The 17,103-nt window shown below is 36.2% G+C and overlaps 2 protein-coding genes across 3 annotated transcripts in view; one reads left to right on the top strand and one right to left on the bottom strand.

The window, feature by feature from the left end:
* Window positions 1–5,728, top strand: part of kcnq4 (potassium voltage-gated channel subfamily Q member 4) — a 62,344-nt gene extending 56,616 nt beyond the window's left edge. For both annotated transcript variants that reach the window (XM_079258505.1, XM_079258504.1), the window contains exons 12-14: window positions 896–1,027; window positions 2,183–2,321; window positions 2,395–5,728. In XM_079258505.1, the coding sequence (XP_079114631.1) occupies window positions 896–1,027; window positions 2,183–2,321; window positions 2,395–2,598 (475 nt within the window). In that variant the 3' untranslated portion in view covers window positions 2,599–5,728. The remainder of the gene's footprint in view (window positions 1–895; window positions 1,028–2,182; window positions 2,322–2,394) is intronic.
* A 2,230-nt stretch (window positions 5,729–7,958) lies between these two features.
* Window positions 7,959–9,692, bottom strand: cfap300 (cilia and flagella associated protein 300; the record flags this gene model as incomplete). Its single annotated transcript, XM_079258730.1, has 7 exons — window positions 7,959–8,090; window positions 8,422–8,488; window positions 8,606–8,778; window positions 8,858–9,015; window positions 9,136–9,205; window positions 9,413–9,494; window positions 9,583–9,692. 7 exons carry the CDS (start codon window positions 9,690–9,692, stop codon window positions 7,959–7,961), a joined length of 792 nt encoding a protein of 263 aa, XP_079114856.1.
* Window positions 9,693–17,103: the final 7,411 nt, after the last annotated feature.

Below are 17,103 nucleotides of genomic sequence, written 5' to 3'. Positions count from 1 at the left end.
TATATATATATATATATATAGCATGACATCCAGCCAGAACAACTCTGGCAGAAGAAATTGTCAGGGATGTGTTCGCCTTGTACAGTAGTGCTAGGTCAACAATCCTCAGTGTGACTCCTCCGCTGGGGTGTGGGTGGTGATTTTGCGTCGTGTGCACTGGGGAGCAGAAGCAGCTGTGGTCCACCAGTGGCTTCAACGCCGCTGTCACACTAACAAAGGAGCAGAAACTGGCGATAGAATAGAGGTGTGTTATCCTATCTGCAGAAATGCTCTAATTGCTGAAACAGCAAGTACTGATAAGAAAATGTCTCTGGGAAATGCTTTCTTCATCTCAGTGTATCCTCACAGTACAGTAGGATTGTGAATGTTTCTTTATGGGCCTGTTTGTGAATGATAAGGTCACGCTGACTCTCATTAATCTTTTTATTCTCAGGGTGGGCAACGTCTTTTGATAGCTTCCTGCCCCTGCATCTTTTCAAAGGTTTACTGTACTTCCATATTTGTTGAGGAGTCGATTGAAATCCTTTAAAGTTGCTCAGAGGAATGATAACAGAAAGTTCAATGTGTGTGTATGTTTTTTTCTTTTTAATTTAGACAGCCTTTAATCAGAAAAGATTTCCCAGTGAAATCACAAACCTCCTTTTCAAAGGAATCCTGGCCAAGAAAAAACACCCGCACAAGCCACAAACAGGAGACAATTTATAATGAAAACATAGTAACAATAAAGACAGATCAAACTACAGTAACAGTTACCAGTATAAAAGGAAAATAAATAATAGTGACAGGTGAGTAACTGCTGTCAACATAGTTTTAAAATAATCAAGAGACAAGGTCTTGAAGTTGTAAAGAGTGCTGTCGACTTTTCTAGCTTGACTGTTCTGGCTGTTGTTTGTAGGATCCTGAAATTCCTTGTGGCGAAGAGAAAGTTCAAAGAAACGCTACGTCCATATGATGTGAAAGATGTCATAGAGCAGTATTCTGCAGGACACCTGGATATGCTTGGCCGCATCAAGAGTCTGCAAATGAGGTAATGGCAACCAATGCTCTGCATATTGAAAGAGAAAAAAGATTTAAAGAAAAGCCAGATATGAATTTTCCTTTAAAGATATTTCTACAGTAACAAAGGAGGCTTAATGACCTATATGTTCTTTAGATCTTGTTCACTAAATCAAAACAAGGAAAAAAGTACTTTATGAGACATTACAGCCTATCAGTCATGTTCAAAGTGGATTACTTGTCTGTTATTATAATTTGCTAAGTATGATATAATATAACTCTCTGTTTGCTGTATTCAATGATTTAAAGAGGAAGAAAAGCTTGAATTCTTTCTCATTTCATGAAAATGTGTTGCTTCTTTTAAAAGTTTATGTGCGTTTGCTGTATGTGAGTTGCAGTGACACCCAGTGGCTTTTATTGGGAATTGCAACCAATGAAACAACCCCGAACTTACCCACAAACTAATGTGGCATTAAAAACACATAAAACCTTCCCTAGAGTCAGTGTCATATTACAGCATATTACTACTGGGCTACTGTGGTACTATGATAGAGAAATGTGGCAGATAGGGTGACTTGCTGTTGTTTTGGATGACACTTGATCATTTCAATGTAATGAAATCAAAATAATCATAAGGTTCACACCATTTTATTCTAATGAAATGCCAACAGATCACCCTAAATGTAACATACATTCAGTTCGGTCATTACACTGTTATCCTTTTCCTTTTCCACACTGCATATCTTGTCACCTTCTGTTACTAAACCAAAACACTATAGTCCAATAGTTCTGATTAGTCAGAATGGTAGTAACATGAAATAGCTTACATGCTTTTTCTCATTTTTCAATTTGCGTACTTTCAATTTCTCCGATAAACTCCTTCCATTAGCCTTTTATTCCCCTAGACCACCACTGATAGAAGCAGAGTAGGCAAGGACAGACATGAAAATGAGAAGTCATTATTGATGTGAACTAAATATAAAACGTGGCACTGGTTCATTATTGATTCATTGTTTAGTTGTGTACAACTTTAGAGAATTATTTCCATCATTTTAGCAATAAATCTACTTATGATAAAGTAGATACTCTCTGATTTAATGTATTTGGCGTGTCTAACACACCACCACCATCTCATCTGTCAGAACTGCCAGCAAGATGTTTTCTCACTGTTCTATTCGTGTAAAAGGGTGGACCAGATCATTGGTAGAGGAACTGTTCAGCCTGATAAGAAAGCCCGCTCTGAAAAGGGAGAGAAGACCCCACCAGAACTGGACCCACTGGATGAGCTAAGCATGATGGGACGTGTAGTCAAGGTGGAGAAACAGGTAACAGAGAGCTCAATGTGACATAATTTGGTTGGTAAGATTTCAAAATCCAGTGTTTGTGTGTTTTATTTAGGTACAATCTATAGAGAACAAGCTGGACCTTCTGCTCAACTTCTATTCCCAGTGCCTAAAGAAGGGTTCATCTCAGCTCACCCTGTCCTCCCTCCTGGACCCCGACTTGACATCTGACTATCATAGCCCCACGGACCAAAGAGACCTCTTCCCCTCGGCTAACACACTCAACATCTCCCAGTCTGATAGTGGCAACTTGGAATGACAATAAGCCAAATGTTCAAACACAGACACAAACCCTTTACAGTATGTCTTCCTTAGGCTGAGTCGTTACTCTGAGCAGCCCAACCTGTCTTCACCTCTATTCAGATTTGTCTGCTATGATTGCACCTCCCCATCTAAAATTTGCATCCTCAGCCCTTTTCCTGGAGTGAATATTTTCAGAGCTGAGACAGAATCCACTAGATGGCTTCCCCCGACGAGGATTCTCGGCCAAAGCTGATTACCGCACACGCCTCTCGACTCACTGGAGGAGGATGGAGAAGGACACATGATCAAATAGTACTCGATTACTGAACCACTCTCCCCTACTCACCTCATGCTATATATCTATACCAACTTATAAACCTCAACTGTCGATAATCAGACTATAGAAAGAGGTTTCTCAAAACTCTTGGCTTCTTTAATCAACTCACTGAGTTTTCTAACTCAGCTGATGTGCCAGTCAGTACTTTGCCATTCATACTTTGGGATGCCATCGTAGTACTTCTCGCTGTGATGACAGCAGTGGGTCTATTCTGCAACTCTGCATTGACACCAGACTGAAAAGCACAGACTGAACCATCGACACAGAAAGAAGGTGCTCCCTTTGACCTGGATCGGCAGACTCAGCTTGCAGCCACCACGGTACACAGTTCCACCCAAACAAGGGAATTTTGACTGTGTAAATCCTGCTTTAATTGCTCAAACTTATCACATGAAAACAGAGCTAGAGGAATGTGTTGGCGTGAATGGTGCATACTGTATATTGTTGTTTGTTTTGATTTCCATCCCTTTTCTTAGAAGTCTGGTCCCAACAAGCCCACTTGCAAAAAACACGTTGTTCCCTGTGTGGCTGGCGTTCTGATTAATTAGGATTTAGTAAAGCCAAAACATTCTGTCCTAGGTCCGAAATCCCTCTTTTGCAGCGTTTTAAAGGCTACTGTGCAACTCAGACGATTTCAGTGGCCTAAATGGATGTTTTTGACATCCTGTTTTAATCTGCTTGTCTTGAAGCCCTACCTCCTGCCATGCATGCTTGCCAGCGCTTTAGATGAAGCCTCAGATCCTCCATCAGACTTGAGACATGATTGTGATTCTGCACTACTTCTTATCACTCACATCTGGCCTAGAGTCAAGTTTACCATTTCGGTTGCTTCAGATCCCCGTTAATGTGTCACAACCTATCTGATGTGAGGATACTTCTCACTTCTTATGATCAGATGTCCAGTGCACGTACAGAAACTTTATGGTCAGTTTGGAGGAAATTTAAACAATAAATAATACATGAAGGCATCCAGGTCTAATGCATGAATTCCAGATCACAATCCTCGTAGATGTAAATGTGTGGAGCGTCTTCAAACCTTCCTCAAGGACTGAAGCATCCACATAAGTGTTGCAGAAGTACCGTTTTTCTTTCTACTAATGTACTAATGATGGACAAAACTGGAGGGTGCACAAATGTACACATATAGACACATATTAACAATAAAAGCAATTTCTTTAGTTAAATATGTTGACATTTCAGAAATTTAGCATTTTTTCTTGTATGTGCGTGTTGATTTATTTACTGTCATTGTGTCTGTGAACTTGATTTAATTGAATTTCATGTAACCTAAAACCGAAGAGGATGGTTTTTTATTTTATTTTATGATTTTGGTTGTTAAAACTAATTTAGAAATTTCATTTAAGATATTCAGTTTAGTAAGAATCATTTTTAAATAAAGTGGCATTTTTAACAAGTTGAATCATTATGACTGTAACCACACAGCTGATCAGTGTTATGCACTTGCAGAGCTCAGATATGTTTTCCTTTTTTAAGCATCTCCACATAACTGCGGTCAGGGCTTTAGAAAACATTCATCGTGCTGTTTTTGGCCAGTGAGAGTATCTTCAGTCCCATTAAAGCCAGTTAACTCAGGTGCTTCATGTTTCTATTTAAGCGAGGCTATTTAACAATGAATGCGCTTCATTGCTCTGTTTAGATCTGTTTATGACTAAGTGGCTCTTGCTGCCATAAGGAGCAAATTGGCTTTTACAGAGAGAATTTTTTTATGGCCACCATTTAAATCTTGTGTTAATTTTAAGGATAAATGTGCAGTAGATTTATTGTCTAGGATGGATTATTAGAGGCATAGTTGAACTGAGCAGCGCTGTTGTTTCTTTGCCACCTGGAATGTTGAGCTTTATAAAAATATATACAAGGTCACTGTATTGCATGTAGTTGTTTCGTGGTGGACCCAGTATTAGAGGAAAAGAAAAAAAAAGACATAAAGGAAAAACACAAGGTTGTCTCTTAATAAGTATTAAGGCTAGACGTAAAAAGGAAAAGACCTGTGCCTTCTTTGCCCTTGTTCTGTACATGGTAGGGTGCAGCTTTATATCTCCAGATAATACCTGCTTGGATGACAAATGTTTCTTAGAAATATCACGAGCAACCTTTTTTAAATTTTTTTTTTTTTCGCAAAACCTTTAACTAAAGAAACACCTCAACAATTGTTCTAGTTATGTAATCTTTTACAGCTGCTGTAAAATTTCATATTTTCTGAGAATATTACTGTATGTTAAGCATATCATTGTACCTCCACCAGGTCCTCCTAACATAGACACCAATACTGTATCTCAAAACCCATCATATTTGGAGGATGGAGGCATGGTCAATTGTATCATCACAGGCATGTGTACTTTCATAAGCATGAAACAGATCCGAATGGCTTCCACACAACTACCTCTGAGGCTACTAGGGGGCGCTAGGAAACTGATCAGCAGACAAAAGTTGACTGAATGTGATGCATGACTCAATCTGCACGTTCTCTTTTCTCTTCAAAACGTCCTCCCATCTGTTCATCTTTTACTGACTTGCTGCCATTTGACATTCCAGCTCATTGCTTTTCAGCTGCTCTCTTTGGTGTTGCAACTGTTGCTAAAAACTAAACACGAACTGATGCAGCAATAAGCAAAATGCTAACTCAACACAAAGTCTTCCAATTCCAGTTGATGGGCTCTATATAATATGCCGCTGTTTTGTTTGTTTTGTTAATCAAACATGTATTTGATCTTTCAGAGGTACAAGATGTCTTTCTGCTGAGGTTAAAATTAGATCACATGACTAACTTATTAATTTATTTGTTTCAATAAAGCTCTTTGGACTGAATGCTTTGTTCCTATTTTTGCTTTGTTGTGGTCTCTTCTTTTAATTGATCACAGATATAACTGAAGATTTGGATTTGCAAAAATAACAGAATTTTGTTGCAAATTTTGAGTATTGTTTTTTCTAAATTAAATTAATTTTCTAAATTTTTTTTCTTTGATAAACGTGAAAAACAAAAATGTGCTCCATTTTGCACACATATACATACACATACACACATTTACATATACACACATATACACAGTGTTTTAGTGTTTTATTGAGTCGCCAGACAATTTGAATTTCCCTTTTAGGGATGAATAAAGTCCTATCTATCTATCTATCTACACATGTACGCATGTAAAGTATGTATACACACTTAAATACTGTACATACAGAACCTTATAGTGTACAGACGCACAGAGTACAGAAAGTAAAAAAAAAAGAGGGAGATTTCAATCTTATTCATCGCTCCCAAATTACATCAAATTTACTTTTAACCTAACAAAGGTTATTTTTTCTTCCTAAAGATAAATAATGTTATATAAAAGTTTTAAAGAGATGGTGTAGTTTGTTTAAATTAGTTTATCATTATTGCCCTTTCTAGCAGAAATAAAAAAGTTTTCAAAGCTTTACATGTTCCGCTTTACTGTCTCTGATTTTACCAACCAAAAGAAGTGATTCCCTCAAATTAAAATTAATTGCCTTGTCAAATATTGTCAGTGGTTCATACATTTTTTTTTTTTTTTTTTTTTTTTTTGCTGGAAAGGTAATATTTTTAGGCAAGCTCAGAACAAGCTGAAATCATCAGTTTCTTGAGATTCACAGTTTCTCCAACAGCCTGATGATCCAGTATGATAGGACTTCTGGACAGGTGTGATGAAGAATCTACAAAGCAAATGTCCTCCATGAATTTAAACATATTTTTCATGAAATTTAAGTTATGACCAAAATACTTAAGATATTTTGCAATTAGTTTCTTTTTCACAGTTTTGTTTACTATGTACAATATATTTTTATTTAATTTCCTGCATTACCCTTTACAAACTTGAAATCACTTTAAGCCAAACATCTACATTATATGCTCTGACCAGCACTTAAGGCAAATTATTCTCTCACTTGTAATCTTATTAATATAATGACGAATATATATATATATATATATATATATATATATATATATATATATATATATATATATATATATATATATATATACATATATATATATATATATATACATATATATATATATATATATATATATATATATATATGTAAACAACTTCACTGTTTAGTTATAGTCTTTTTAATGTCCCTTATGGGAAAAACAATTAGATGAGAGACCATCATCAGCCCACTTCTTATCATTTTAACCCTTTATAGGGCACTTGGTGAAATACCTTGAAATGAGAAATTTTTACCGAAAATTGTCCTTCTGGTATGTACCAAGACCTCAATTCTGTTGTTACATTTTTTTAAAATTGGTTTTATGCTGAAAAAGAAAGAAAAAAAGTGATCAAAAATAGTCACTGGCCTGATGAAGAGTTGATATAGTTTATTTGGAATTAAGTCAAAGTCGTGGAAACACCATCCAAGAAACTTTATTTCATCAGACAAACTTTTTCTAGCAATTAAATCTAGCCATAATTTTAAAAGGTAAGATTATCAGTTTGTTTACCTCATTCATCAAGATTTTTACTAATCCCGTCTCCCTCAACTTGCTTCGATAACAACAGAACCTGACTTTTTTTTTTTTTTTTTTTTTAATATATATCAGTTTTCTTCCACTACTTCCATCATAAATAGTCCTGAAAGCATGGGACTGTGAGTTCTCTATTGTTTTTCACCAACTAAGTTTGAATTCTTATTTGTGGCTTTTGTCCCTGTCAAATATACTGGGATATTAATTAATCCCACTGTTTAAATTGTTGTTTTTTGTTTTTTTTTTAATTACGTTAATTAGGATTCAGAGGATGGAGTTTAACTTTTAAACTAATTTGCTTCTGCTGTCAGTAATGTAAGACTGAAATATTTTATATATGCACTGTAATGGGACAAACCAATTATTTTTTCTTTGCAACCTGAACAAGGATTACATGGTCCTCACGCCGTCTGTCTTCAGCTACTGAAACTGACTCACTCTTCTCCTGAGATAAAATCTACTCCTGAGGGTGTAAACCATCACAAGTCATCGCAGTCTCCACTTAGGTAGGCAACTATCCAGTTCTTCATTGTCAGCATGTGAATTTTCCCACACCATAGAAGTGGTAGAACAGAGTTGTGTGCCGTTTCAGCGGGTCAATAATTAAATAGGCAAAAGTCTGCTGCTCCTCTCGAGTCCCAGGGTAACATCGCCCAGACTCATCCTGCAGATGAATAACAGTACAGTATTTAAGATATTGATTATTTACAACGTATTTTGACCCTACATTAAATTGAAAATAGCAGTTTAAGATACTGTTTTAAGTACTAAAGAGTCAGTTTTATTCATAACATCTTTAGTAACTTTCTAACAGAGTAAATGGATCAGCTATCTTTCAATGGCTTAGGTCATTAACAAATCTTTTTAAATATTTTCCAAAATACTCCCAGTTCACTGCTGGTTATTCATTTAAAATAATTTGTTTTACATTTTGTGAAAGGCATGGCTTTTAATTGATGTTATACTTGCATTACAAATATGAACCAGTCACTTACATAGGCACACACTTTGAGCACTGTGGAAACAACACTGATCTTCTTTGTCTCTGGATCCTTCTGAACACTAAAGAACGAGGATGGGTTTTATGACTGATGAGAATATCTTGTAGAATTAGAGGTATGTATTATTTATGCTAAATAAAGTCATGCGTGACAGCAAAGATTTCAAGGTTTTGCTTACTTGATCAGGTCTTTGTACATTTGCTTTGTAGTGCTTATGTATGGTTCAATGTTATCCTCATACTGGCAGACCTGTCCCCCAAGACACAGATGTTTGAAAAGGCGGAATAAAAACTCATCTCGCTCCTCTTTCCCGACCACATAGTAGTTATCACAGTCCTCTTCTTGCAACATCTGGTGGAAGAAATGAAGTCAGAAACAGATTCCTTGTCAAACTATATAGACACAAAAGGACTAATGAGAGATGAATTACCTGTCGGAGTTCATCATAGTCTGAGTAAACATTGTGGAAGCATTTAACTATATGTCCAGAGGGCCACAGGATGCCGCAGGAGTAGATTGGATCGAACAGCTCCATAGAGACCTTAGTGCATGGAACAGGCTCCACACTGACAGACACTACTGGCATGTCTATTACACACACAAGTTTAAAGTAACATCTAACAAAGGTCATACTGCAAAAACTGTTCAGTACATGACATTATTTTCTGACTATAAGTGATGAAAAGCTTTTTGGGGGACATGACATACCAAGGGGCACCCAGAATCCAGCCTCAAGATTTCTTAGACTGGAAAGCACCTCAGGGTCCTTGAAGAAACTCTGTAATGCAAAGAGACATCAGAGGGCTTCATATATAATTGAAAACATGAAGACATTTGAACAAAAACTGACAACCAGCTCATGTTTTCAGCAGCACATTTTAAGATAAATCTCAAAGATATCTTTTTGCGTGAGTGTGGAATTATTTCCCCTTTCTGTCAGCAATAATTAATTAAATGATAAATATAACTTCATAATGACTCTTACCAGTACAAACTTTTCACAGTTGTAAGGGTGGAAATTGTGGTCAAAGCTGTAAGACCGGGCTGAGATCCTCCCCAGCATGGACCTGCATTTAACATATATCCAATGTGGATCAAACCTCCCGAGTTACCGCAATTATGAACACGGTTTTAAGTTATCTTCGCTTAACTTACCATTTCATTAACAGCGCCACCGTGTCTTTATCCTGTAGAAACGAAAACTTTTTATTTGGAAGAGGACTGAAAGAAAAACTCTTGTCATACTCACACTCTTGTCCTGACATTTTATCACGCTATCTCAAATAGCTAAATACATCAATGACAAATAAGTTTGTGAGCTTCTGAGCTAATCAAAACCAGGTTTGCTCACTGACAGCCAATAAGAGAGGAATTTGGTAGAGAAGCTCTGGTTGAGAAAATACAAAACAAAGTGAGCGGAGCTCAGACTGGTTTCGTTTAGTCGTTGCCCTGGTAACAGACGCGGGAGCACACTAGAACATTCTTTTCCAAACAATTAACGTGATTTAACCAACTTATTTTTCCATTTTTGGTAAGTTAAATGTGTTATTTTATTAATCTTTATTATATTTCCTTGTTAATATTTTCTTTCGAGACGCTCCAAAAATCAGTGAATGAGCGTTTACAGGGACAGACAAACTCAGTTTTATTGCCAGCAGATGGCGACTTTGTCCCGCTTTGCAGACTGGACAGTCCAGAGACGACAGCTCATCACTGGGTTTGAAAACAACACTAGTAAAAAAAACATACCTGCCTGCTGCTGGATGATATCAAATTAGCACAAAAAAAAACATAACAAAGCAACTAAATACCAAAAGAAAAACAAACAAACAAGAACACCAACACACATACACAATTTAAAGACAGCCTTTGGGAAACATCTTGGTTTGATGTTTAGTCCAAACACCGGTTCCTGTAACTTCTGTAAAAACCTGTCTGAACATTATAGGCATCAGAAAAGGCTTTTCACAAGTCATGGAAAACGCCAAATAAACAAAATGTTTACTTGTGAAAATTTCAGTCTTGCAGGAACACCTGAGGCACAACATAAAGTGTCATTCTTACAATCATGTAAAAATCCCTTTGTAAGATGCCACATCCAAGGTGCTTTTTGAAGCTTCCAATTTTCTTATTGCCTTTTTTTTTTTTTTTCTTGTTTTGTTCATCATGTACTCATGTACAAATGCAAGAATTTTAGTAAAGACTTGTTTCAGGAAGTTCCCTCTGACCCCAACAAACAACTAATTTGCCCCTGCTAAAATACTTATGTCATTCCTCTCATTCCCAGCATTCCAGGATGGATGAGAACCTGGAATCCTTTTGATGGACATTCCAGTTAAGGGCACCCAGACCCTGATAGTCATCATGAAAGAACCAATATTATCCTGGTAGGGGGATACCCAGAAAGTGTGAAGTAAGTGTCTTGGTTTCCATTGGCTTTGGTCTAAAAAAGTGTACAAATAGTAAATACAGCAATGCATGCAACTGGTTGCGGTTGCACTGATTTTGGAATATTTTGCAATCATGCACCATAGGTTATTTTATCATTTATACAAAGAATAGTATAATATGTACATCTTTAAAATACATATGATAATTGGATAAAAACAGTTGAACAGAGTAGAAAAAGTGATGATAGTGTGAAATGGGTTAAGATGCAGCTCTTTTAAAGACTGGACTGAAGGAGGAAGAAAATTGATGTTTTAACACAGGCTGATTATTACATGACATAACTAAGTTAAACCTTTTTTTTTTTTTTTTTTTTTTTTTTTTTTAAAGATGTTATTTTCTGCTGATTGTTTCCAGAAAACTATACTGGAAACTACATCTCTGTTCATCAGAGCCATCAGGACCTAAATGGAAACCTGGCAGGCAAAAAGACAACACAGGTGAGAAGATGTAACAGCTGAGAAATGTTGGAACACGATTGCAGCCTGTGATCACATCTCTTCCCGCTGGCTTTACAGATTTAATAGCAGATATGGGGCCCTTCCAAAATTCCCAGTTGCATTTGCTGATTATGACAACATGATAGGGCCATCTTTAACTAATGAAGAACCTTTACTGTAATTTTTTCATACATCATATATGGAAAGTGTTAAGGAACAAGCCTATGCACAGCCTTGGCAGCCTTTGAGTATTTAGAGTATACTCATTTAGAGTATATGTGTGTATATGACATGACACTGAAGTCATGTCAGTTTTTTTTTAAAAAGATCATTAGAGGCCACTTCCTGTGAGTTTTCTGTTTTATGTTGTTGACATAATATATTTACATTTCCAGCATTTACTTTAGAAAAACAGACAGACACTACAACAAGGCTGAACATACACTATAATTATGTGTCTGTCGATTGTAAGGTTTTTCCTACCTTTTTGCACCACTGTTCTCTAGACTAGACTATTTAGGCCAAATTAAACTTTTAGAACTTAATTGTTTTCACTGGGAACTGTAGAATAATAATAAAGAAAGAGGAATAGCAGAAACTTAAAAGGTTTGTTGCTTTTAATCCCACAACTGTATGTGTGAAACCTCCTTTTTACTCTTTGCATTGCTTCATTCAGACCAGAACAAGAACAGATGTTTATTCGATAAATGCTCACCTGTGCACGGCAGAATGAATGTCTTGTACAACAGTTTTATACAGCCGTAAGATCATGGAAAGCACAGCATGACAGAGAGAAGTTAAGGTTTGGCACCTTAGTTTAGTTGAATATAAGCTCTGTGAAGTAATGGCCTGTGGCTGCAGACCATTCAGCCTCAGATGGTAAGTCCTGCAGAACTGTTCTGACTGGAACTGTGCAGGCTGTGTTTCCCATTCCCGGACTGTCATTCAGAAGATTAACAATCTTTATGTGACTCCAGCACATAACATCCAGTCAGAGGTCTGCAGGAGGAATATCTCAGAAGAATAAGAACAAAGATTTTGCATTATAACAACTTCATTGGATTAAATTTTTCTTTCTCACATCATCTTTTCAATTGATCATTTTAATCTGGTATCTGGCAGTGTCTTTAGCCAGGTAATTTTTCTTTTCTTTTTCCTTTTTAATGTTTTTAAAAGATTGGGATATGTGAACACAGGTATAATTAAAATGACAAATGTAGACCATATAATGGATTTATTTAAACTGAATTATAATTGGACTACAAGATTGTATCATTGTATCTTTAAAATTGCCTTGAGATGGCTGTCATGAATTGACAGTGCACAAATAAGAGCTGAACTAAATCTTGATTTATCTCTTGAAAAGACACTTTGCTGTTTGTGCTCAGTGTTGCAGTAGTGACAGTCATTGCTGTAAAAGCAAAGCAACCCAGGGAAAGAAATGTGTCTAAACTTTGAGAACAATGGAAAAATCCTTCCAGAGTATTTTGATAATAAATAAATCTGAAATGTTCCTGATAATGTAATTATTAAAGGAAATTGTGTGACAGCTAATGATTTCTTTTCAAGGTCAGTTTGTGTGAGTCATAACTCACTGTTATTCTCTGTCTTTCCGCACCAAGCTTCTATGTTTATATGTCATCCTGTAATGATAAAGAGCAATGTGGGTGATGTCAACATTAAACAGACTGCAAATAACCTCTCAGTTCGGCAATTGGAGCAAGTTTTATATATATGTATGTATATATATATATATATATTTATATATGTATATATATTTTTTTCTTTGGTTACTGGTTACAATGGACGTAAACCCCCATCAGCATGTGTGATTTCTATTGAATGACAAAGCTATAGTTTTAACTATAGTTTCTATCAGCAGTTATTATATGTTTCTACCTTGTTTTAGTGCAGTGCTATAAGCTGTCATGGTACCAGTCAGGGCTTGTCACTTTGGTAGCTGTCTTCTCTCAGTCTCGCAGTCTTTTTTTAACAGATGAACTCTGCTTTTGTATTCAAGAGAGGTTATGACATTGAACATGACTTACCTGAAGAAAACAGGGAAGCAAACTTATCTAGTTTCAGTGTGAGAGGAAATATTTATCTACTCACGTGGGTTTTGCTTCAGTAGAATGCGTACGTACACACTGATTTTGTTGTTGGAAAACAGAGGCAAAAAAACTGTAGAAATTTCCAGGCACAGGAATAAAATTCTTCATGGTATCTATCATCTAGTATAACAGGAGCCAAATTGATCCCTGCAATAAAATTGATCAGTGGTGTTTTGGTGGAAGGTGGTTAAGGTGGAAATGGATATGAAAATCTGAAAAAGTCCAGAAATAGAGAAATTGTCAATAAAGATAAATTTATGTTCTCTTATCCATGTATCATTACCTCATGACCAATCTGACTTGTTGAATCCTCACAAGTATCTTGTTGTCAGGTTTTGAATCACTGAAAGAATGAATATCCTTTCTTTCCAATCTTCTACGTTTTATTTTTAAAAAATAAAAAAGATGAAAAACACACAAAAAACATTCAACCCGAGCCAATATAAGTCATAATAGTAGTATTAGAGTTATAGTAGTCTGGTCATGTGAGAACCACTGAGAACACTCCCTGTTACTTTCCATTGTTTAATAATTTCCCTTTCCCCTTGTGATAGTGTATCTAAGATATTCAGGGAATCTTAGATGATATGTCAAGGAGCCTTGCAGGGACATGTCAAGGCAGACGCTTAAAACAGAGGAGCAAGCCGATACGGAGGTAGACTAGACACAGGGGGGAAATATAAGGTAGACTTTAAATGATTATGCTGTCCTATAATGTGATAATGTCTTTGTGCTTGTCTCCTCTCTGAGTATCCCTACCAGCCTAACATGATGCTGTTGCCAACTCAAGGTAAAGCTTGCTGTATGATCACAAGTCAGTGTCATTAGATAGTGCTGGTCTTTAGGGAGAAGTGTTGTTGGATTTCTTACAGGATTAGTGTTGAGGGCAGATCTGTGGGTGTCAGAGGTCAGGATCATCACAGGCAGTAGCTAATGCACCTTATTTGCAAGATGATTGAAATGTTTTGTTTACTGGAGTGGCATTTAGTCACTTTTGGTGATTTACGGAACTTTGAAACTTAGTTTTATCTGGGTTTCACAGAATTTGATACAGAAAGGCTACTTGCAAAGAAACTTCACTTTGACCAGTGTTACAATTATTTTTGCAACAACTTTCTGTTGTTACACAGCAGAGATTTTGTGCTGGCATGTGCTATATAATCAGTGGCTGTATGATTTTATACATTTATTCCATAATTTCTGATACTACATGTTTTATTAATACAGCTATCAATTAGCCATAGCCATCAATCCAACTATCGTTAATAGAAAGAAATGACAGGCGCAAACAAACAATAATCCATTTTTTGGCCACTGGGGCCTCGTTCTAACAGAAAGTCAGTCTCTGTGTTTACAGGTAATTTTATTATCGAAGATTAAACATTATTCAGGTAATATTATCAGCAGAACTTGGTGATGATTGGAATGAGTATAGTTTAATATTTTCATAGTGGATTATGAAACCTTTGCCAAAATGCAATTTTACTTTTTTTATGTTCATCAGCTAAGGGAGACACCAATTGTCCATACAGTGCTTTTGTCTCCGTCAAAAACAAAAATATCATTAGGGGTATCTGTCTAATTTGTCTGTCACACTAATTTAAATTTCATAGTGAATCCTTTTCTCAATTGTGTCACATCTTTGGTAAAAACACATTAAAGACTAAAATTTTCATGCTGATCAGCTCTATGAAAGGTCCAAAGGGTTGGACATAAAAGCTTGAAGGTGTGTGTGGAATGTGAGAGTAAAAAGGTTAAAAAGTGTTCAAGTGAGGGCCTTTCATAGAAATGACTGTTGACTGAATTTGTTCCTATAAAACTTTCTTCTCTGTTGCTCTTTTGCCACTTTTAAAACAGCATAAAGAGTCCTCATATACTTCTTTGCGACCCCTGTGTTTGGCTCGTTTTTGTCCCAGTCTCTATGGTTACGGTCAACAGGCTGTCGCCTGAAATGGAACATGATGCTGAATGTTCCCCAGGCATCTAGGAATGTAGACTCATGTCTATGCCAGCTTGTTGCAGTCTTTGACAGAAAGTCTTGCTCCTTTGAGACTGGTAGTTATCAACAAGCTCATACAACACTTCCTGCTGCTTGGATATATCCATGCTTGTGTGCTTACACATAGTTCCTATGAGCAAATGTCCTGCAACCTTAAGCAAAGATCATTACGCAACTGGCTAAACTCTAAGAGATGAGTACGATACAAAAGGGGGCAGGAAGTAGAGATGGAATAATCAGAAAATGTCTCATATTGGCCTAAAATAACACCCACAAAGTCCAATAAAGTCTTCAGTCAAATTTAAAAAGAAAAACAAAATTATGCCAAGCCACATGATATTACTTAAATCTCAAATCGCTGTGGTGCTCAGTGAATCGCCTCTGTTACACTTGTGGGAGTAAGATAGGATAAACAGATGCTATAATCTGAGGAGCTTTGCTGACGCTTCAGCCCCAAGGGTTCAGGGCTTGGCCCTCTTAGCTCCACTCGGCTCCAAATAAAATAAAACTCCTCCTCAGAGCCAACCTACCTTTAGTTTATTTGTCAGCAGATAAGATACTTTGGAGGAACTCAAGCTGTACATGTATCCTGATGCAATGACTCATACTAAAACTAAGCTATAAACTGTTTATATACAAAGGAGAGCAAATTGTTTCTCCTTTGGAAAGATATTTTGTGATTTTTTTAACTTTGTTGTACCTTTGTATAACTACACTCAGAGTCAAGGTAGTAGTTCAGACTACAACAATCGTACCGCAGCATAAGGAGTTGTTGTGTTTTTGCATAACAGGTGTTGCCCATAGGCACAAATTGAAAACAGCAGACAACCATTTAGCAACCCAAAAACGTATTAGTCACCATATTAGAGCTGCACTCGCCCTTTTTTTTTTAAAAAGCAGATTTGTCCTTCAGACAAACAGCATTTTAATCACAAGATAGGACAAAAATTTTCAAGAAAGATTTATTTGAAAATATAACAAAATCTTTACTAAATTGGCAACCTTATTAACTGAATGCCAGTGAGGGCTTCTTCTGAAAAACATTGATCATATTGAAAAGTGATCAGTTACTACAATACGAATTAGACAGTATTTTTTACAGTCAGTAAGAAAATCCAAATCCATCTTAAAAATTCCAATCTGATCTGAATACTTGTAGATTCCTTTTACATAAATTAAGATAATCTTTCTGAAAAGTTTAAGAATAACAAGACCTGAGGTTTTTTTGGAAACAAACTTTAAAAAATTGAAAACTTCTTGAGGAGAAAACTTCAGGGTATTTTGGATGATAAAAAACATCCCCTCCATAATACCCTGGCAGGACATGGGAGCAGCTGCAGTGAGAGACTGAGCTCTCTTCGATGCAGGACTGAGAGGTTCAGAGGGTCATTCAAATTGCAATTAGACTGTTTAATATTAATATTTAATTTAAGTATTTATGTTTTTTTAAAGGAACTGTTGGAACACCCTGAATTTCCCCCTGGGAATCAATCAATCAATCTATCTATCTATCTATCTATCTATCTATCTATCTATCTATCTATCTATCTATCTATCTATCTATCTATCTATCTATCTATCTATCTATCTATCTATCTATCTAGACTTGGAGAAGGCATTTGACTTTGTCTCTCTGGCAATTCTGTAGAGGTTGCTTCTAGGCTTTGTCACCAATTCT

The sequence above is a fragment of the Telmatherina bonti genome (assembly GCF_933228915.1).
Source record: "Telmatherina bonti genome assembly, chromosome: 19".
NCBI classification, from domain to species: Eukaryota; Metazoa; Chordata; class Actinopteri; order Atheriniformes; family Telmatherinidae; genus Telmatherina; species Telmatherina bonti.
This window is presented reverse-complemented; position numbering and strand designations above follow the sequence as displayed.